Source organism: Onychostoma macrolepis, chromosome 13 (assembly GCF_012432095.1).
Source record: "Onychostoma macrolepis isolate SWU-2019 chromosome 13, ASM1243209v1, whole genome shotgun sequence".
Lineage (NCBI taxonomy): Eukaryota > Metazoa > Chordata > Actinopteri > Cypriniformes > Cyprinidae > Onychostoma > Onychostoma macrolepis.
Window position 1 is genome coordinate 30,868,855 of NC_081167.1, and position 23,832 is coordinate 30,892,686.

General features: G+C 33.9%; 1 protein-coding gene across 3 annotated transcripts in view; it reads right to left on the reverse strand.

The window, feature by feature from the left end:
- Nucleotides 1-1,817: 1,817 nt before the first annotated feature.
- Nucleotides 1,818-23,832, reverse strand: part of LOC131552126 (adhesion G protein-coupled receptor A3) — a 166,645-nt gene continuing 144,630 nt past the window's right edge. For all 3 annotated transcript variants that reach the window (XM_058795667.1, XM_058795666.1, XM_058795668.1), the window contains 4 exons: nucleotides 22,294-22,417; nucleotides 17,608-17,759; nucleotides 9,650-9,745; nucleotides 1,818-8,317 (listed from right to left, as the gene is read on the reverse strand). In XM_058795667.1, the coding sequence (XP_058651650.1) occupies nucleotides 7,186-8,317; nucleotides 9,650-9,745; nucleotides 17,608-17,759; nucleotides 22,294-22,417 (1,504 nt within the window). In that variant the 3' untranslated portion in view covers nucleotides 1,818-7,185. The remainder of the gene's footprint in view (nucleotides 8,318-9,649; nucleotides 9,746-17,607; nucleotides 17,760-22,293; nucleotides 22,418-23,832) is intronic.

The window sequence follows — 23,832 nt, forward strand, 5'->3', positions numbered from 1 at the left end:
TTTCTCTGCAGAACATGGGTTTTGCACATTTGTAAATAAATAAATAAATAAAATGAACTAACATAAAAATAAAATAAAAGAATGAAAAAAAAAAAAATCATAAAACACTGCATTAAAGGAGAAAACAGCTAGAGGTATGTTACCTGTCCAACACACGGATATTTTTAAAGACATGCAGGTCTATATTACCCTGCTAATCAGGACAAACCAGATCAAATCAACTACAGAAATGACACCTGGTCATCATAATCATCATCACCATCATGTGATAAAGCCAGTATGTCGACCAGTTTCTCACACTCACCTTCATGAACTCTGGAGTCTCGGACACACAGCCCAAGCTTTCCAGGCTTTTTTAATTAAATAAGAGCTAATTACACACTACACTGACTCAGATTCTCTCTCTCTCCGCCTGAAAAGTCAGTATTTGGCGTGAGATGCTGCACTGATCTATTTTGGGTCTTGTGTTCAGACCCCTGAATATATTACCCGTTCTGAGGGATTTCACGCCTGTCAAACACACACCATCACACACACACACACACACACACATACTGAACACCTCAATTTTATGATGGGGAATACATTTACAGTGGAGTCTGTTGGCAGAAACACGTCTGTCATCATTTACTCACTTGTTCTTCTGGAGTCATATGAGAGCACCAGACTGAAAGTTCAGTTGTTATTTGCTTCTTCTCCATCGCAGCTCCACGGACCTGCTAAAATAAGCTTTCTGGCTGAACAAACCCTTTAAAACATTTTTTTTTTTTTTTTTGTGGCCATACAAAAGTATTAACTATCAGTCACAAGTTTGGAACAAATAAGTCTCTTCTGCTCACCAAGACTGCATTTATTTGATCAAAAACACAGTAAAAATTAAGAAATATTATTACAATTTAAAACAGCTGTTTTCTATGTGAATATCTGTTAAAATGTAATTTATTTCTGTGATCAAAGCTGAATTTTCAGCATCATTACTCCAGTCTTCAGAGTCACATGATCTTCAGAAATCATTCTAATATGCTGATTTGCTGCTTAAGAAACATTTCTGATTATTATCAATGTTGATAATTTTTTTCAGGATTCACAGATGAATAGAAAGTTCAAAAGAACAGCATTTATTTGCAATATAAATCTTTTGTAACATTATACATATATTTACTTGCACTTTTGATCAATATAAGAAATTAATGCATTAAAGTGCATTAAGAACAACTTTTGAACATTAGCAACAGCATATTAGAATGATTTCTGGAGGATCATGTGACACTGAAGACTGGAGTAATGATGCTGAAAATACAGCTTTGATCAATATATTCACACAGAAAACTTATTTTACAGTATTTTTTATCAAATAAACGCAGCCTTGGTGAGCAGATGAGACTTCTTTCAAAAACCTTAATTATTTCACATTTTTGCTCTTAAAAATTTTGCTCTTTATCATCACACTGCTATAAGATATGGATTATTTTCTTGCTTCAAAGCAGATAAAACTATATTCTGCCCACATATTTCTAGTTTGACATCATAGAGCATAATTTTACTCTGTATTATGGACATTATTCCGGATAGACACCATGTTTAATTTCAAGGATATGAAAATGAAGCCTAAGGGACAGAAATGTCAAACGTGATGATGAAATATTAGACATTTTTTGGAAATACATATAACCTTAAAAGAGTTCAACGACAAATTAAATATAGTCCTGGATGAGGTCCATAATTCAATATTTGACTCTTTTGGGGAGAGACTCTGGCACTGCTGTTAAAAGTCAAACATGTGAGGCATTAATAACAAAAGGAGTGCAGACATACAGTTAAACAGAATTGAGTTATAATTGTAGTTTGTCTCTCATAACAGCATACAGCACCTTCTGATTCACTCCAGCAAATCTCACAGTGTAAATCCACAATCCTGCATAACACAGACGGACAGATGCATTAAAACAAACATACTGTACAAACAAAACATCTGAACTCAGATACTGAGCAATAAACAGAGACAGATTCCCCCTCCAGCGTAAAAACCTCCCACATCCACACATCACTCCTCATTTAAATATCATTCATTATTTATTATCTCAATCTGTGGTGCATGGAAACAGAAAATAAAAGAGCTGATGGGCGACATTAACCCGGCCCAAACCAGGGCCGCCAATCAGAGCGCAGCACTTCAGAGGAAACAGGAAGGCGTGAAATTAAACTCTTTTCTGTCAAACGGTGCATTAAATGCTGCTGAACCTGTTGCTTTTCCTCAAGAGGAAACTTTTCCATTTGATAATCTGAAAGGCAAATTTAAATGGAAAACAGAGAACCCCCCCAAAAAAACATGTCCAGGTCACATTTTTCATAGGAAATTCAATTCATAAAGGAGTAAAATCTTTTGCATTGTGTCATTATTGTCATGACAATTAAGCAGAAAAAAGAATAATAAATAAAAATAATAAATATTAAGTCTTCATTGCAACGACATTAAAGCACACAAAAAAATTAGATTGTCAGCACAAAAACAAAAAGAATAAATCTTAAAATATTATATCAAAATATCATTTTCTTTAATATATATTTTACTTTTTGTCTTTTGATTATGGATTGTGATCTTATGCATTGTGTCATTATTGCCATGACAATTAAGCATAATAATAATAAATCCTAAAGAATTCCTTAAACAGGCTTTTTTATATATATGAATGACAAATAAAAACACAAATAAAAAAATAAATAGAATAAAAATAGAAATCAATGAAAATAATACAATTTTAAATTATTCCTAAGATAGGCTTCATGTTATTTCTTTTTTCTTTTGATCCAGGGGTGAAATATGACCGGGATATGTTTTTGACAGATTTTCTGAGATTCACTCTTTCCAAACGTAATTTTTTGACGAACGTGAAGCGACTACACAGACATCAGCTTCATGTCAGATGAAGCAAAGCGTGATGATCACAGTCGCTTGTTTCCTTCAGCTAGACTAGTCTGGTGAAGCGCTTTACTAGTCTTTCTTCTGCAGTTTGTGATGTCAAGCAGACCTGCGACAGCAGCTGTTCACCAATCAATCACAAGCATCAAATCACTGTCATTTTTCCTTCAAGAAGCACAGTGAAGATGCTCTCATACAAACAACGTCTCCTTGACGACAACAGCGATTCACCATAGAAACAGTAAAGAATCAGCACAGATCTGTAATAGAACAACTAGAGAGACGCTTTCGCTCCGTTACACAACCTAGTGAGCCGCCTCAAACCACGCAAAAACAGATTTAGGCCATTTATGCATTTGAATTGCATATAAAAGTTCCATACATAATTGGGATGTTTTGCACTGTGGCATTATTGTTATGTTATATATATATATATTTGTTTTGCTTTACCATCTACCGACTCTGAAGAAACCTTGCAAAAATGATGTAGGCCTAAATTTAAGGTTTATGCTTTTGAATTGCATATAAAATTTCCATAATAACAATAATAATAATAAAATTTTATTTTTTTTAGCTCTTTTAAAGGAGCTTTTTAAAGCACTTTGCTGTATTGTTAATTGTGATCTTTCATTATTGTCATGACCATTAAGCACAAAATAAATAAATAAATAAAACATCTTAACATATTCCTAAAATATACTATTTTTTCCATTTTCCATATATACACACACACATATATATTCCATAACTACTTGCAACTATTTGATTTTTATTTAAATATTAATAAATACATTTATAATTATAAATAAATAAATCTGGACGTTTAAATTAATTTATTTAATTCAGTGAAAAAGTAGGAACAAGCAATATTCAATTAGTTAAAATGTATGAGATTGAGTTTCTCTTTGCAGTATATTTTTTAGGTTTGATAACTTGAAAAGTAAAGTAATTAGTAATCTGATTACTTTTTAAATGCAGTAATCAGTAATGTAATCAAATTACAATTTTAAAGAAGTAATTAGTAATGGATTATTATTTTTTAACACTGCTCAGTTTATTCATACTATTACAGAAATCTGACCTGTTTCATTTATATATGACTGACAAATATACATCACATCAAATTTTTAATGTTAAAATGGTATAATCCAAATGCATGGAAATTGTATATGCAATTTAAATATCTAAATCTTAAATTTAAATTTTTTCACAAAATAGTGCTCATCTTGGATGCATTTTGGATTGTTTGCAGCAATGCATTCTGGGATTTCCTTCTCTCTAATGCTTCCTTACATGAATATGTAGCCTACGCTTCTGAATGCTGTCTAGATAAGCTCACTAGGATTTGAAACGGGGCTTCTTTGTCTGTTTACATCGCACACTTCAACGGCAGAACAGAAGTTAGACAGAAGCAGGCCTTTTTTTGTGTATTACTAAGTTTTCGCTAGTTGATATTCACAGTATATATTAAGCATGATGAGCTGATGGAGTATGGATGGTTTAAAACTGCTGGTGAATTTTCATGTATTTGGAAGTTTTTTTACTGTAGAAATGATTGGGACATTTGTGGGACTCTCAAATACGTCTATGAAAATAAATATATGGCAAAACCTTTGAAATACTTCATAAACTGCGTTTGCATACACTCAAACACACGATATTCTCCTGCACAGAGTAACACACACTCACTATGGTAATGTCTGTAACCTGGAGTGATAAATGTACCTGTACCTGGTAAAGGTATGAATGCAATGGCCACGTCAACACTGCAGAGACTCGGGACTGACAACTGGTTCGGTTCATTATTGATTGTAATCAAACATCATAAGAAGCACATTAAACTCCCATAAGAGGAGTGACTTCGGATTGAAGTGCAGTGTGAACGCGGCCAATCAACATGTGCTTCGATTGGAACCAGAGGCCTCATTAATCAAACACACATCTGATCTGAAACTTCATGGATTTCATGATTTCATGAGTTCAAGGATTTCATACTATGTCAAAACAAAAAAACAAACAAAAAAAATAAAGCTGACGTGAAAATGCACTAACTGAAGAGAATTTGAACAAACCTCTTGTGCACAAATAAAATATACTAACACTGATTATAAAATAATAAGATAAATAGGCAATAACTTTATGCATTTATATTATTATATGCACAAATGAAAATGTAATTGAAATGAATGAATGAATTAATTAATAATTCCTGAATTATTCCAGATGTTTATATTATAATTTTTTTCCCCCAGGAAATAATTAATACAGTGTGTGTGTGTGTGTGTGTGTGTGTGCGTTTTTGTGAAAAGTCAGGACATAGATGTGTATAATAACAAAGGTATGACAGGTATTACAAGGTGAAGGTGACATCTCAGGACATTGACCCATGTCCCCACTTTTCAAAACGCTTATAAATCACTCAGAATGAGGTTTTTTTGGGGAAAGTTGAAATGCACAGTCTCCTGTAAGGGGTAGGGTTGGTGTAGGGTTGGTGTAGGGCAATAGCACATACAGTAAGTACAGTATAAAAACCATTACGCCTATGAATGTCCCCACTTTTCACAAAAACGAACATGTGTGTGTGTGTGTGTGTGTGTGTGTGTGTGTGTGTATGTATGTATGTATGTATACACACACACACACACACAATATTCCTGAAAAAATATATATATATATTATTATAAATAAAAGTATTTTTGTCAACACTTTATTTTGATAGTCCACTTTACACATTCTACTAACAGTAAGTAACTTTGCAACTAAATGTCAACTAGCAGTCATTAGAGTATTAGTAGACTGTCTGCTTAATATCTTCTAACATTTTATTTTGATGGGTCCACAACATACAACATGCTGACTATGAGAAACTTTGCAAGTATGTGTCAACTTATTCTACTAACTCTAAACCTACCCCAGTGTTTCAGTGTAACACTAGTGTGCCATGTGACAGGTTGTCGGGTGTGCCGTGGAAAATTATCAAAAACTTCCTTATCTCTATTATATCTCGTTATTATTATTTTAAATCAGTGCTATTGGTCATCAGTATGTCTGTTTGAGGGTTGTACAAATATTTAACCAATGAAAAGCATTCAAAAGAGCTTGTGACTAAACCTCGTAACGCCATTGGATCCTCAAATTGTCAGTCAAACCTCATAACTCCACCCACCTCCATTCAGAATGAAGCGCGGCGATGCACAGTTTGAAGACAGATGTCTGCTTCTTCACAATGCAAGGATAAATAAAGAACTGTTTCTTGAGTAAAGGAAACGCTGTTCTTATTCAAACATCACTGTCTATAAAGGCTAATGTTTTTGTGTGTTTAAAGAGTAGAGAAGAGTCTTAGCATTTGCTGTCTAGTTACAGCCAATACACTTTTGTATGTTTTAAATATCCTGTTTATAGCGGATCGTCTTTTATATCGTGAGATTTTGGCCAAATGTATTAAACAACAAGCGAAACTGTGCGCCCATATAGCTACAATAAACGTTATAACCTGCAAACGGATGAAAACATGATGCTATTTACTGCCTCAGATGCGGTCGTTCTAATGATGAACAAAACACAGATCTCTGTCATTCGGTCTCCATTTGAGTATGATTTTCAGAAATCAAGTGCAAGTGTCTGATCATATATACCAACTCTGATGACGCAATGTTTAATTATTGGGGGAAAAAAATTCCCCTTTCTATCTTTTTTTTTTTTTTTTTTTTTCAATGCTTAGTGGTGTGCCGTGGGATTTTTTACATGTCAAAACTGTGCCGCGACAGACAAAAGGTTGGGAAACACTGACCTAACCTAACAGTCTACTCTGAGAGTTAGTAGACATGTAGTTGCAAAGTTACTTATAGTTAGTAGAATGTCTAAAGTGGACTATCAAAATAAATTGTAACCATATTTTTTATTATAACTGCATGTTTTCTGCAACATTTTGACTGCTTTATGTTTAAGTATTCATGATTTCCCTAAAACAAAAACAAAAAATAAAGCAAAATGCCCAAAATAAAATAAAATTCCTAAAACAAAACAAAACACACAAAATGTCCATTGATGATGATGGCTGTACATCTTCTATATAAAGATATATTTGTGGGCTTCAACTTGTATATTTGTGTATTATAAATGAGGCCCCGGGTTTTTCGTTCTGGCATTTGTACGATCCGCAGAACCGCTGCAATCATCCTGTACGATGAATGATGCAGGAAAGAGCTTGTGATGGTACTAAAAAAAGTTCCTTTCTTAAATCCTAGTGTTGGAGTTCGGTCGAACTACACGGTAGTTTCATTTCTCCAGGGTCCCGTGCGTATATTCCCCGTGCTGTCAGACGAATACAGCGCGCTTCCCTTCAGGATGCCGTTCTGATTGGCCAGCGACTGTCTGCGGGCGTGCAGCTCTATATGCGCTTGATGCAAATCGTCCTCCGCGAGTTTCCCGCACAGAAAGCTCTCACCCGCGTCGAGGAGCTCGTCTTTCGCGCAGCACACGTGATGATGGTGGCAGAGCGCGAGCGCCTCGTGAGGGCACACTTCGTGAGCCAAGTGGCAAATGTGGGCATGTGGGCTGTTAGCGCGCGAGCTGTGCACACTAGTGCCGTCCGCACCAGAGGGAATGCGGAATGCTAGCTCGCGTTGGCGCCTCGTTTTAGTTCTGACGGGTTTGGAGCAGCGGTGCAATCGCACGGCGGGTCGGTAACCATCATGATCAGCGTGGAGAAGCACATGCGCACTAGTTTCATCTTCTAGGAGCTGTTGCGTATGCAGCGCGGCGCAACATGGCGAAACCGGCGTCAGGCAGGTCACGTGATTTTGCGCGGCGGCGCGACATGCGCAGTGAACGGGCTTCCCGCCATCTAGATGGCAATGGGAGTGGGCGTCGCCATTTATGTTGAGTTTGTGGGCGTGGCCGGGGCATGTGTTGGAGGGGCGTCGCCTGGGACAGCATGCGCACCAGCAGTGCCAGACATCATCGCGTTTTGCGCAATGGTGAATCAAAACGAACAACCCGAGCGTGACGGAAAACGCCCCGTATAAGCAGCTGAAGATCATATCCAGAAAGTGGCCTTGCGAAACGGCAAGCGCACCGAACGTCCACGTGGCTGCGAATAAAAACAGCGTGAACGCCACCGTCCGCAGCTGGGCTTTAAACGAGTGTTCGTTGGCCAGCATGGATGGGTTGATCAGACCCGGGCAGCCGCCGTGACACTGGCCGCTCGCCGGCTCCCCCTGGTGGACGTCGGAAAGTCGCTGCTGTTCCTCGCTCACCGCCTTCAGCTCGTATTTTCTCTCGGGGTGTTTGCGCAGCTGGATGAAGGTGCACAAGAAGTAGACGCAGGTCACTAGGACGATGAAGGCCACAGGACCGTAGAAGGCGCCCAGACTCGGCTCCCACGCCATCCAACAGCTGCAAACACAGGAGATAAACATTACTGAACATGTTTGCGTGCATGCTATTTTTTAAGGATCATTAAACACAAAGGAAAATCAGCTTCTACAGAAATCAGATCAGAGTGATGTGAAAACCCAAAGCCAACGCATGAGAAAACATGACATCACTCCAGAGTTTGCTTCAAATGTGACATTAAACCAGATGCTATTTAAATAGTTAGATGTAAACATGTTTATAGTGTTAACTAAATAGAAATATAAATATAAATTGTTGCTAAATTAGTTGAAGTTCAAGTACTAAAATACTAACTTAAACTAAAACTTTTATTGTTTTATTAAAATACTTGAAAAACGATTTATTTATTTAAGGAAAACTGTACTAAACATGCCTTTGATTATTTTTATTCAAATTTTTACTGTATTTTACTACTTGCATTGAATTATTTAGAAATATATATATTTCTATCTTTTTATATAACAACTAATACAAATGACAAAAGCAAAAACTAAAAACTAAAATTAAAATGAAACCTGAAATCAGTACAAAATCTAACTCAAAGTATTAATAAAAACTAACAGCTGCAAACACAGGAAATAAACATTTCTGAACATGTTTGCATTCATGCTATTTTATTAAGGATCGCATTCTGGTTACTCAACATTTAGATTTGATCAATTTGACAGCACCGACACAATCGGATGAGAACAAAACTTGAACTGAACTGAGATGAATAATGACTACTGTCTTTTGTATAGCTGCTTTATAGATTAATTGAATTTGTTTCATAATTGATGAATTTTGCAACATTGATAAATATACAATCTGCAATGATACAGATCATTTAAATTAATTAAAAGTTTTTATTGTGTTGTTATTGTTAACTTAAACTTAAAAATAGTTTTCTGTAATTGAAATAAAGCTCAAATAAAATAAAATAAAAAAACTTAAACCTAAAAACTGAATCCTAATGAAAATGAAATAGAAATGTTGCCTTGTCAAGTACTAAAATGATTCAATCTGAAATGAAAATAAAGCTATACAAAAAAAAATAATAATAATTTGTTTCATGACTGATCAACTTTGCAGATTGTATATTTATCAGTGTTGCAAAGATCCAAATAAATGAATTAAAATACAAAATAGAATAGTGACTGAACATTACTCTGAATGGAGGGTCGGGTCCCATTCAACGTCTGTGGTGGTTACAGATCTACATGTCTTTCAATTCATTTGAGCAGTTTGGCCATATTTAATATGTAGTATGATACTTTGAGTGGCTCATATATATGAAAGAGTGTCAAACAAACTTGTCTGAGAACACATCGGACTGATTTAGCTGCTACTCACAATGGCGTCTGCTCTCCGCTGCCGTAGTTCTCGATGTTGATGGCTGCTGTGATACCGCAGATGATGAAGGGAACTCCTGCGCTCACTAAATAAAACCTGCAGACACAAAACACACAAAAAAAATTCATGCGGTTTCAACATGACGATGCTAAAAATACAGCGTCGGGTTTCATCAAACCCTGAAGTAACAGTGATGAGAGAGTGTTTCTGAGGGATTTATTTGACCTGTCAGGACTGTTTGAGAGATGCATTAAACACAAAGGAAAATCAGTTTCTACAGAAATCAGATCAGAGCAATGTGGAAACCCAAAGCCAACGCAGAAGAAAGACAAAATGAGAAAACGTGTATGATATCACTCCAGAAATTCTAGAGTTCGCTTTAAATGTCTGTGACATTAAACCAGATGTTATTTAGATAGCTAGATATGAACATGTTTATAGTGTTAACTAAATATAAATATTAGATGAAAAAATTGACGCCTCTGCTAAATAGGTTGAAGTTCAAGTACTACAATTCTAACTGAAATTAAACTAAAACAAAAACTGTTTTATTGTCTTATTAAAATACTTTTATTGTTTAAAAATTAAACCTGAAATATAAAAACAAATATATTTCAAAATATGAATAAAAAACTGATAAACATGCCTTTGAATATTTTTATTCTGATTTTTACTGTATTTTACTACTTGCATTGACATAAAAAAACTAAAATACAAATAGAAATACAAATATTTAGAAATAAACTAAAATTAAAGTGAAACCTGAAATCAACACAAAATCTAATTCAAAATATTAATGAAAACTAATAAAACTATTAAAAAAAGCTATAATAATATTAATAATAATAATAATTCATATAAAGTAATTAAATATGCTGTTCCGTGCATTTAAGTAAAAACAGTGTGAAAAAGATGACTTTGATTATTTTTTATCAAATTTTTACTGTATTTTACTACTTGCATTAAACATTTTGACTGTACTTAACTACAGTTTGGTTGAAATTACAAATACTGTACATGAATAGAAATATCAAATATCTTCAAAAGATTTAAAAAAAAAAATGAAGAGAATACCTGCTTAATTATTTTATACACCTGTCTACACTATATCCAATTGCAAAGTTACCAAAATACGTAATCATTTAATTATGTCGCTTCAAACCTGTATGACTTTCGTTCTTGATTTTCATGTGAAGATACTGAGTGATAAAAACGCAGCTCTTATTCATGTAATGAAAGTGAATGAGGACCCAGAATGCCTCTCTTCACGCTCAGCTTTACAATCACATCTTCATGAATCAGCTGAAGACATTGAGAAATGGAGGAAGACTATGACCTGGTGGAAGGTCACGCTGATAGGACGCAGAGCTGATGTGATTCAGTGTGTGTGTGTGTGTGTGTGGGAAATTGATTTCCCTCCACTGGCTCCTGTGACAGACGACATTATAGTCAATCACATGAGATCGGCAGAGCAAGCAAAGATACACCAGCGTCAGCACATTATCTACTTTCAGAAACACCACACACACACACACACACACACACGGTCCGAGGGGAGTGAACTACATGCGTGCTCTCCAGAATAACATACAAGCAAATGAGTGTAATTTCAGGCGGTGTTATGACATCTCAATAGGATCCCGGCGCGTCTCTGCGGCACTCGTGTTTGGGGAGATTAAAACGGCCACCCTCTGAGCGCAGATGCGCGTGTTAGTCCAAACACACTGCATAATTCATGAAATTATCCAACGTTTGAAGAAAAATCTGTCTGCGGTGTGATACAGAATGTAGCCATTTAGAAAACGCAAAACAAATCTCACACAGTCTCTTCTGCTCACCCAGGCTATCAAAAACGCAGTAAAAATTGTGAAATATTATTGCAATTTAAAATAGCTCTTTTCTATGTGAGTACATAGTCAACTGTAATTTATTTCTGTGATCTAAGCTGAATTTTCAGCATCATTACTGCAGTCTTCAGTGTCACATGATCTTCAGAAATCATTCTAATATGTTGATTTGCTGCTCAAGAAACATTTCTGATTATTATCAATGTTGAAAACAGTTGTGCTGCACAATATTTTAATACCGTGATATATTTTATCTTTCAGGATTCACAGATGAATAGAAAGTTTAAAAGAACAGCATTTATTTGAAATAGAAACCTTTGGTAATATTATAAATGTCTTTACTGGCACTTTTGATCAATCTAATGCACTGCCGCTGAATAAAAGTATTTCTACTGCAGCACATCTTAAAGGGTGAATCGCTTATGACATATTTCGCCATTAATAAAAGTGATAAAAATTGCCAACCATTGATAAAAGTGTCAGCAAAACGAGTGAATGTAAAACAAATAATCAGCATACAATGGAAGTCTTCAGAGTAGGGAATAGCACCAGAATAAGTTTTAATTTTTTTTAACACAATGTGCTAATTTTGTGACTTATATATATATATATATATATATATATATATATATATACACTTTATGACTTGTGTTCAAATGAGACTAGAGTGATAAAACCACATGCTATGGAAATTTGGTAATTTTGGGAACACTTTAAAATAAGGTCCGATTAGTTAATGATGGTTAATTTCTCATTAAAACAATGAGAAATACATTTACTCTTAAGAATAGTTCATACAAATACAGCAATTCATTGTCAGTTCAGATCCATTAAAAATATTAACAGATACAACTTTTGATTTTAACGTATTAGTAAATGTTGAAATTAACATTAAGACTAACGAATGCTTTAAAAACTAATGTTAACAAATGAAACCTTATTGTACAGATGTGACGTGCAACTATCTGTAAAGAACTGTTGATATGGAGCAAAACAACAAGAATGACAAGAAACCCTAAACCAGAGCTGCTTAATCATCCAACTAAAACAGACATTCAGCTACTAAAAGCATGAGAATCTTTACAGCTGAAATCATAAACACTAATTTATACAAGCACTTTCACAATAACACAAGCAATACTCCTCACTGGGATCATTAACATGTGGATGAAAATGGTGCAATAAGGCAAAAACAATCACGTAAGAAGCGGAATGAGCTCCAGGATCATGAATTGGCATGAATGGGTCAAACTGTTCCATACAGATGGACTTATTACAGCGCAAATGACTCATGCAATCACATATCAGCACTTTAGGTGATGTTGAAACAAAATGAAGGTGAAACGATCGGTGCGCCGTGACTCTCAGCTCAGTTAAATTACAGATGCACCGCTGCGTCTGCGACCTTCATTACGCCCGCGGTGTTAACACAGGATCTGATGAGTAATAGCAGAACAAAAACAACAGGTAGCCGTAACACACAAAACATACACAAAATATGATTTCTGCTGTATTATTGTAGTTTTTGATGCATTTAAAAAGCTTTTAAAGTATTTTGAAGTATTTAAAATGCATTTAAAATGTAAAAGGCAAGACACTATAGGCAAAATCGTTGTTGTTTTTTTCATGCATTGATCAATTTTGAGCTATTAGAGTTTTCTTAACTTTTATTCTTTCAGACTAGTGGAAAGAACCCAACCAAAATACACTTTTAAGTGTTTATTTTATTGCACATATATTTCGTCTGTAGATTTCAGCAACAGTACATATCTTTAAAGAGTTTTTTCTCCATTTCAGCAGCTCCTACATACAACAAAATTTACAGTTTTATTCCTATCTATATTCTGAAGGTTTTTACTGAAGGGTTTTTTTTACGGATTTTTTATTATTGCACTTTATCAGTTTTCATCTGTAGATTTCTATTACATCTCTTTAAAGGCGTTTTGTTTAGTTTTTTCTCAAAATGAGTGTGTTTCTCCACCACAGAAACACTTACATACACCTAAACTTACAGTTTTATTTCTCTCTACATTCTGAAGTTTTTTTTACTGAAGGGTTTGCTCATATAACATTCACTTGATTTTATTATTGCACTTTATTAATTTGTGTCGATGAATTTCAATTATAATGCATATATTTAAAGGCCATTTTCTCAACATTTGTTCCTTCCTCTGCTTTAGAAGCACTTACATACACCAAAACTTACAGTTTTATTCCTGTCTATATTCTGAAGGTTTTTAAAGAGAGTTTTGTTCATACAACATTCAGACTTTATACAACATTTTATTCCTAAAAACATGGACAAAATGTGTTTTCTGTATGTTGACAGTATTTTCTGATTTATGAAGTGATAAAAAGACAAATCCAAAATCCCTTCTGTAAAAACCTTTAAATCAAATACGGCAACAAAATAAAACAAAATTTTAAAATTTCCACTCTGGAATTTATGCAAATGAGTGCTTATTTAAACATAACATTTCAGTTTTTAAATAATCCTATTCACCTGTAGTGTCTTGCCTTAAAACACAAACCTGATGTGACTAGGATGTGATAAACAACACGTAATTGTAAATTAAATGATGTTCCATAAGCCTTTAAATGAGGCTGCAACATGAAGTTACACTGGACTAAAAACTCAAATGCAATAAGAAAACTGTCTGCGTCTGAGAGAGCGAGAGAGAGATGAGAGCGTGATATAGATGTGCTGATCCAACCAACAATCAAGAAATAAAACAAACCGCAGGAGGCTCGAAGCGTGAGAGAATTATTCTGAAGACAGATAAATGAAAAACAATCACGCCGCTTGCAGTCAAACAGCAGAATCGCTCTGGAAAGAAACACGTTTCAATCAAACCGGTGAAAGTGCACATCACAGACGAGAAACAACATTACTGAGCTATTGATCCATTTCAGGGCTCTGTGTTCAGAATAGCATACTACTCTTATTTAATACACTATTGTCTGCAGTATGCAATATGCACAGTATGCACTTCTTCTACAAGCACGGAATACTAGTGTGCAATGCACATGCAAAATTGTAATCCTTTGATTAAAAACCAAATTAGTTTGGAGAAAAGAGGGCGAATTGGGGTGTAAATGGAGTTTCTCCACGTTCTCCTCACGTCAGAGGACTGAAGACTGGTTAAAGATCTCGCTCTCAGCGTCTGACTCACGTCTTACAGGCCACAGCGTTTCTGACAGTGAACACAATGTCTGCGCTCGGCTTTCATGTGACCTACTTTCAGCACAATCAAACCCAAACTCCCAGATTAAAAACCACGAACAAGCAGACAAGCTGAACGAAGCTGCGTTAAACTCAGAAAACATTAAAAAAAACAAAACAAAACTGAGGAACATGTTAGTTCTGCCTTCACTACGCTATAGTATCCCGAAAAATCCTGTGTGTGTGTGTGTGTGTGTCTGTGTATGCATGCATGGCACACACATATGTATATATTTTATAAATATACCTTCTTACACTTATTTTGCAGATGTAGCGTGTATATGCATGTACACACACATTATTAAAACACACACATAATAAAATAGATGTCACCTTAAATGAAATATAATATAAAAAAATTGAAATTAAAAACTTACTAAAATAACTGAAATTTAATAAAAACTATATTTAAAAATAACAACAACAACATCATCAACAACAATAAAACTAACTAATAAAAATGAAATATTAAATAATACTAAAAATAAACTTTGAAATAATATATTAAGAAATATAAAATATTTTAAAAGCTATAATTGTAAGTGATTAACAACTTAACATTTAAAACTTATTTCAGCTAGTTGTCAAATCAATTCAAACTTAGTTTAATTTAGTTGAACTTGATGTACCAAAATAACTGAAATCAAAATTAATAATTAAAAACATCTTTAAAATATTAATAAAAACAACTACATCAACCAAAAAAAAATAATAATAAAAATGAAAAACACAACAAAAAACTTTAAACAAAATGAAAAAATGTGAACTATTATAAAACAGATAGTTTCCTCTAAATGGTTAATTACGTACAATGCTGTGTGATCAACAACTGCAAACTAAACTCAACAATTAACTATAAAACATGGAATCTGTGATTTATGTTTCTATAAAACTAGTCATTGACAGATTTACCGCGGTATAATTTCTACACGCCCAGAGCAAAGGTGAAGACTCTATTGAGCACAGACTCTATTTAGTCACAAGCTGTTCTGTGATCGTACTCTTATTCGCTCTGCGGGAGGTTAATTCACATGTTAAATCTCAGTTGAACACAGATTGATTGGGCTTATTAGCTTGACACTGACAGAAGGTTACGCAGCGGATCCTGCAGCTGTCTCTCGTGTTTACCAGAGGATCTTCACACATGCACAATTTTAGTTCAATCAGACTGAATTCATTCCGATTTATGAATCTGAATGTAGTGTTTACATGAACGCTACATAAAATGATCGGGTTGATGTGCGCATTTATATGTCACAAGCTCCAAATCAGAATAGATTTTTTTGACATGTGCACACTGCACAAATACAGAGTTTCCTACTGTTTGCACATAATGACCATACTCCTACACCGTTTCTTTATTTGTTTTAAACAGCAGAATTAATATTTATCCATTTCTGTATATATAGTATTAGTGCTGTCAAACGATTAATCGTGATTATTCGCATTCCAAAATAAAAGTTTTGTTTACATAATATATGTATGTGTGCTGTGTATATTTATTATGTATATATAAATACAAACACATGCATGTATATATTTAAGAAAAATATGTTATGTTTATATATTAAATCTATTTATATATAATATAAGAATATAAATATATAAATGTATGTGCATGTAAATATTTGCAAAATATATATTGTGTGTATAATAGAAGTGTGTGTATATATACATTACACACATATACACACACACATATATATATATATATATATATATATATATATATATATATATTTATTATGCAAACTAAAACTTTTATTTTGGATGCGATTAATCACGATTAATCATTTGACCGCACTAAATATTACATATAAACTGCTGTCGTTTCAGTTTTGGTTTTCAATCAAGTGTTTACATGCGCTCTCAATCGTATTAGAAAAGGAATGAATCAACCCCCCTCCATCCGGTCAAAATTGAATGATAATTGTACATTAAAAAAAATATATATATTTGGTCCCACTTTATATTAGGTGGCCTTAACTACTATGTACTTACATTTGAATTAATCATTTGGTACAATGCACTTATTGTGTACATACATGTTTTTACATTGAACATTTTAAAAATACCTATATGTAATTACATCTGTAATTAATTTCTGTATTTACATTTATAATTACACTGTTGACCCATCCCTTACACCTTAACCCACCCATACCACCAGACCTGTCCCTAACCTCACCCGTATCCCACCTCAACAGCAGCAAAAGTGTTTTGCAATACAGTATGAACACAATAAGTACATTGTACTTATTTTTTTATGTAAGTACATTGTAGTTAAGGCCACCTAATATAAAGTGTAACCTAATATTTTAAAACACGAGCTCACAACATTATTTATGCTGTTGTAACTTTGCATGCAGTATAATGCATTCGTGCTATATTTCAGCTAAATGCATCTGAATGCCGCTCCAGTCACTTCTATTTCTTCTGCAGTGGAAAGATCGGTTTTGTAGATATTGATTTCATATGATTGGTAATAGCCCTATATTATCTTATTATATAGATAAGAATTATATATATATATATATATATATATGAAATATGATGCATGCATTTAATACAGTTAGGGAAAAATGTCCTTTAAATAGGTCAAAAATGACCTGGAAATCCATTTAAATGCATTTTTGTACGCAGTATTAAGTCATATAAAACGTAATTTCCAAACAACAAAATTGTGGCCAGTAAATTTGGAAAACCACTAACCACAGAGCAAAACAGTTAATGTCAAGCCCTGGTTGCATGTAAACATAGCCACTGTAAGAGCTTCATTTTGACAGACTGTTTGCCCTTCAGTCTAACGTCAAGCGCCGAGGGGCTAATGCATTCAAACCAACTCTGTAAGTGTCATAAACACGAGAGTAAAGCTGGACGGGTTGTACCTCAGCATGGGTGATCTGGCGGGGTGAGGCGGTGCATGGTCTCCGTCCTGTGGCTGCTGTGGTTTTTTGGTCACCTGTTTGTAGATGTTTCGTGCCGTGACGCCCAACCAGAGCATCGTGGACAGAGACGAGTAATGCAAGACAATACCAACCTGAAACACACACACAAAACACACAGTTCAGTGGTTAAAGCGCAACACACACTGAAACAAATCCAGATAAAACACTTTCAGCAGCATCTTTGACCATGTAAATACCATGGATAACAGATATTCACATAGAAAACAGCTGTTTTATATTGTAAAAATATTTCACAATTTTTACTGCATTTTAGATCAAATAAATACAACCTCGGTAAGCAGAAGAGACTTCTTTTAAAAACATTGAAATGCAAACAGTAGTGTATACTGTATATAATACACGTATATAATACAACTTGATGACAGTTAATAAAAAACACAATTGCCTCTTTAACAGCATTGTTCTGTGATAATTTTGCCTTTGATTGTCATCTATCAAATCAAACACATGAAAAATATCAGCATGAATGACATCAAGCATCATGTGAGCAAACGTGAGCAAATATTACTGATGTCAAACCTGATGGATCTAATGAAAAATATGACAAGTTTCTGAAATAAAAATTTTACCCAATATGCATCTCAATTGTAAAAAAAAAAAAAAAAGAAAATGTTCATAAACAGAAAATTGTGTATTATCGAATACATTTATATTCCACTTCTTGTCCAAGTATGTGCAGTTAACAACTGATTATGTCAATAATCCCAAATGACCGTGTGTTTTTTTGAGTATCATATTTGATGCATCAGGCTTTTATGGCTCATATAGTCTGATACAGTGAGAATATGGAGGAAAAAAAACAGCTCAATTACATTCAGAGACTCAAACTGAGCAAAAATATAAATTTGCTGCAGATCCTGATACTAATAATGAAATTCTGCTGCTTGTAATGTAAAAAATACTGACATAAAATGATCTAAATATCAGCGGTCGCTCTATATCTCCAATAATATGTCTTAGTAAGATGAGATTGAAATGATCCAAACATATAATGCAATGCTGATTGAGAGATGAAGATATAAACGCTCCTCAGAAGATGTGAGATGAAGATCATTCCTCCGCTGAGGAACAGTGAGAGTAAAGCTTCTGGAAACAAACGCTCCTCAAAAGATCCTGATGATCAGATTTGAGACGCACTGATTTTACTACAAAATGACTGATGGAAAATCTGGATGTTTGTACAATTACACTAAAAGAGCTTTTACTGGATAAAAAAACTCTTCATATCTCAGAACTCTTCTATAAATCAGTCACAGAAGGCGTGTAGTAGATCGAGTGTGAAACAGGTTTAACAGAAAAGTTTGATTATTTAGAGCCTTAAAAATGTGCATATGAAATATGAATCAGTATTTATGCAGTTAATCAACCAGGCCGATATCAGTTCTGTAAGGAAACACAGATAAATAAGCACACTCAGCTGAACATAGCACTAAATACGCTCTCTGTCTCCGCTGTCGCATTGTGCTTATTTTATTCATCTGTAATCTAAATTAAATGCTACGCTGTCAAATATTCAGCAGGAATCCCGGCTAAATATAATTTCTCTCATCCACTTACGAGCCGCTGTGTTTGCAGAGACAGCGTATAGAATAATCAGATTCTCTCTGCGTTTGTCTGGGGCTGTGAACACAACATATATGTTCACAAACACTCAGGAGAGAGAGAGAACAATAACTCGGATCCATATCATCAGGAGAGAATGAGTGACGGCGGATTCCCATTACACAGATTACACTTTCCTGCGCCATCCATCACTCGGCCGAGGCCCTCTGAGATCAAACGCTTGAAGACGAATAAATATAAATCTGAGAACGACCTTGAGCCGCGACACTGAAAATCCCCGACGAACCCAGAGCTTAACAACATGTTCAAACCAGCACAACGTGAGCGATCGCGTGGAAATCGGAGTTTGTGTCCTGAGCAGCGATGACCTTGAGGAGCAACGGGACATTTAGTCTTTATTTGGCTGTGAAATCATCCTGCTGGCCCTGCTTCACATAACTGCAAATAAGTGATTTTAGAACTAATAAAATGATGCAGGATGACTTACTGTTATACAGTTATATGTCCAAAAATTCAAAATATGAGGGCAAAAATGCCCCTGTATGAGGTTTTGTCTTATATTTATATCATATAATATAGTTTAGCAATATCACGCAAGCAAAAATGCAGTTTTTCCAAAAATAACTGCATTACTGCAAATGTGAAATTGATTTTATACAGCAGTTCAATAAAGAAGACGTTAATCTTGTGTAATAGTTTAGACACAATATTGTCAAATTTTGCACAATTTTGCAAATGAGCGACACACAGCAGTGATTCATCATTAAATGAATCCAAGTTCTTGAGCAAACTGAGTGAGTCAATGATTCAGTGACTCGTTCTAAAAGACAGTCACTCAGCCATTTGAACAAATCAGTAGAATGAATGATTCATTGACTCACTCATTAAGACCTACTGGTACAGTGTCATTTCATATATGAAGAGTTCATTTGCAAAAACAGATAACTCCGTTTTGAACAATTCTCAAAAATCATGTTTTTTCATTGTGCGTTCCAATTCATTTCAATGAAACTGCAGGTTTTTTTTTTTTTTTTTGACTAGGTTAAAAAATAACAGCTAACTAGCTCAAAACACAAAAACATAACATAATAAAAAACTAGATTTTTGAAATTTTTTTAAAACGGAGTTATCCGTTTTTGCAAATAAACATTGAAAATATTTCCATGTATATATTTATATTAATATAATTGATATAAATATTTTAAATGTGTAAACAAAATTTTTCTTAAATATATACATGCATGTGTGTGTGTGTGTGTGTGTGTGTGTGTGTATATATATAAAACACATATATATATGTGTTAGGGCTGGACAATAATTCAATATCAATATATATCGCAATATAATTTTTTTCAATAACGGTGATATGATTTTTAAATGCATTTCTGATATTTCGATATAGATTACTAGTGTTTTGTTGTTGCTCACTTTCTTTCAGTTTTCTGCAGCAACTCGGAGAACTTTTCATATTCTTTATCCTGGCTGAAGCACATTTGTTTAAATCAATAAGAATAATCAGCCTACACTACCAGTCAAAAGTTTTTAAACAGTAAGATTTTTAATGTTTTTTAAAGAAATCTCTTCTGTTCACCAAGCCTGCATGTATATGATCTAAAGTACAGCAAACACAGTAAAATTTTGAAATATTTTTACTATTTAAAATATCTGTTTTCTATTTAAATATATTTTAAAATGTCATTTATTCCTGTGACTTCAAAGCTGAATTTTTAGCTATTATGTTGAAAACAGCTGAGTAGAATCTTTTAGGTTTCTTTGATAAATAGAAAGTTCAAAAGAACAGCATTTATCTGAAATAGAAATCTTTTGTAGCATTATAAATGTCTTTATCATTACCTTTGATCAATTGAAAGAATCCTGGTTAAATAAAAGTATTAATTTCTATACCCCCCACTGACACTGAAGTCTGGAGTAATGATGCTGAAAATTCAGCGCTACATCACAGAAACAAAATACATTTTAATACATATGCACATAGAAAGCAGTTATTTTAAATAGTAAAAATATTTCACAATATTATTGCTTTTGCTGTATTTTGGATCAAATAAATGCAGGCTTGGTGAGCATAATTAAAATTATAAAAAATCTTACTGTTCAAAAAATGTTGGTGGTGTGTGTATATATGTATATATATATATATTAAATATTAGTTTTTGTAAACCCATCAAAATATTTCTTTCTATAATTACTTTTTTTTTTTTTATGTCTATTCAATTTCTCATTTAACACAATAATGATACATAATCTTTTGGGGGGTAATTTCTCAGCCCAAATCGATGTGTGATTAATTTGCAATTTAATGTTATATAACGGTTAGTTGGTCATATGCGTATGTATAATTCAGAGTTTTGTCTTATAAATTACTGAATTTGATTCAAATATACATTGAGGTATAGCAAAAAGGATAAACAATTCTAATTCACACTTAAGAATTAGAATTAGAAAGTAATCAAATTAAAATAAGTGTAATTTACAATACTACTATTCAATACAATACTACTACTATACTATTCTTTGGCTCTCATTTATTCACTTGAGCTGAATGTGGTTAAAAATCCAAAGAGATGCATGTGAATTCTGCAGGGTTCAGAGCCAAATAAAGGACATTATAGTGATAAACAAACCCACGGCGTCCCACTGAGCCACGCTTTAACATCATGTGCTTTATCTTTAGTTCATAATGTGGGACGAGATGCAGTCGGGCAACGCAACGACTGAAGCTTTTTAGTGATGCTCACAAGAATAGAGCCTCAAAAACACACACATTTTGACAAAAGCGCCACTGAAAGCCCCTGAAGGCACAACAGCATCTTAAGTGCAAATATATATAAGCTCTGTATGGATTCATTCAAGTCTATACAGCATTTTCCATTAAGGTCACAGACTGTATGCATGAGGCAATCAGAAAAACATGCACATGCACACACTGAATTATAATGCTGGCACACATGAATAATCGATTTAATGCATTGAAAGACAGAATGTGAGCGGCAGAGATAAAGCGAGCGCAGATGAAAGACTCACGGCCTGGCAGATGATGGGGTATTTGATTCGGTTGATGCCTCCGGCGAACACGGCGAATGTCAGGGCCGTGTGGAAGCAGAAGTTGAGAAGCATGTGCCATCCTTTCCGACTGATCCTGATTGTACTAGAAAAAACAGACATACACAACATACGGTCAACATGTGTGAAGCGGGTTAAATCCCTAAATGTGCCTCTGAGTCCATGAGAGAGAAGGACAGGACAGGTCATCATAACACAGAGCAGAAACACCAATGACGAAAAACACGACAGACACATCACATCATAAGAGTCATAGACATATTATCAAAAAGTATAGTTTTTGAAATAACTATACTTCATATTATTATATTTTATTTTCTTTAAAATAAAATAATATTAAATTAAACACAACAAACAAAATATTTTTATTTTATATTTTATAACATTTAAATATATAATAAAAACATTAAATAAAAAATATTGTATTTAATAGTAGTGTAGGTTTACTTTGTTGACATTTTAAGTAAAAATATATAATAAAATACAAAATAAAAATATAACAAATAAAAATATATCAATAATATTTTTATATTGGTATTTTATTTGAAATTAAGATAATATAAAATTAAAATACAATTATAATAAAATATAAAATTAGATAAAAATCCATAAGATTTTTCAATGTAATAATTTACTATATATGTATGTTTATACATGTTTAAGAGAGAGACATTTAATAAAACAGATTATAAACTTAATTTTATGAAATAAACAAAAATATACAACAGTAAATAAAATACAAACACATTTTTATTTTATATATTAGATAGTACAAAATATATAGTATATGTTTATTTTATTTTAAAATAAAATAAACATGTACAATAAAATATAACATTAAATAAAATGTATTTATTTTATTTTTAAATAAAATATACATTAAAATATAAAATAAAAATATAGCATTAAATAAAACAGCACAACAGCTTCTTATTTTTGGTGTCGTTAGATAAGATTTACCTTTTAGACAAACCCCTGTGACCTGACTCAAACTATCAAACTTCACAACCTGAAATCACCTGCTTTCTTTTGCCTGTTTGGTCTCTGAGCGAGTAAAACCAGATGGCCTGAAGCTTAAATTCAAACTCATTACAATAAATCACATGAACCCAGATCCGGCAGCACACAGGAAAAGCCCATGATGCCTTGAAACGCAGTGTTTGTCAGCGAGGCGAAGTTCTGGAGCAGAAACTCATCTCAGAGCCCATTAATCACTGCTCCGCTCGGGCCGGACGAAGACCGTCAGCCGTCTCTGGGTCAGGAGCTTTAACCTGGCAGCCCTCCATACAGCCGAGAGTGTGTGTGTGTGTGTGTGTGTGTGTGTGTGTGTGTGTACTCAAGCGTGTCTCACAGCCTGCAGGAGGAAACGATCTGATGGACTTTAAATGGGTCTCACAGCATTTCCATTTACACTCTTGATAAAGTTGGCAGGATCAGCAGCCAAATACAATCAGGCTGTGATGGATCCGCCTGTCAGACGCACGACTCTGACATTTCTCT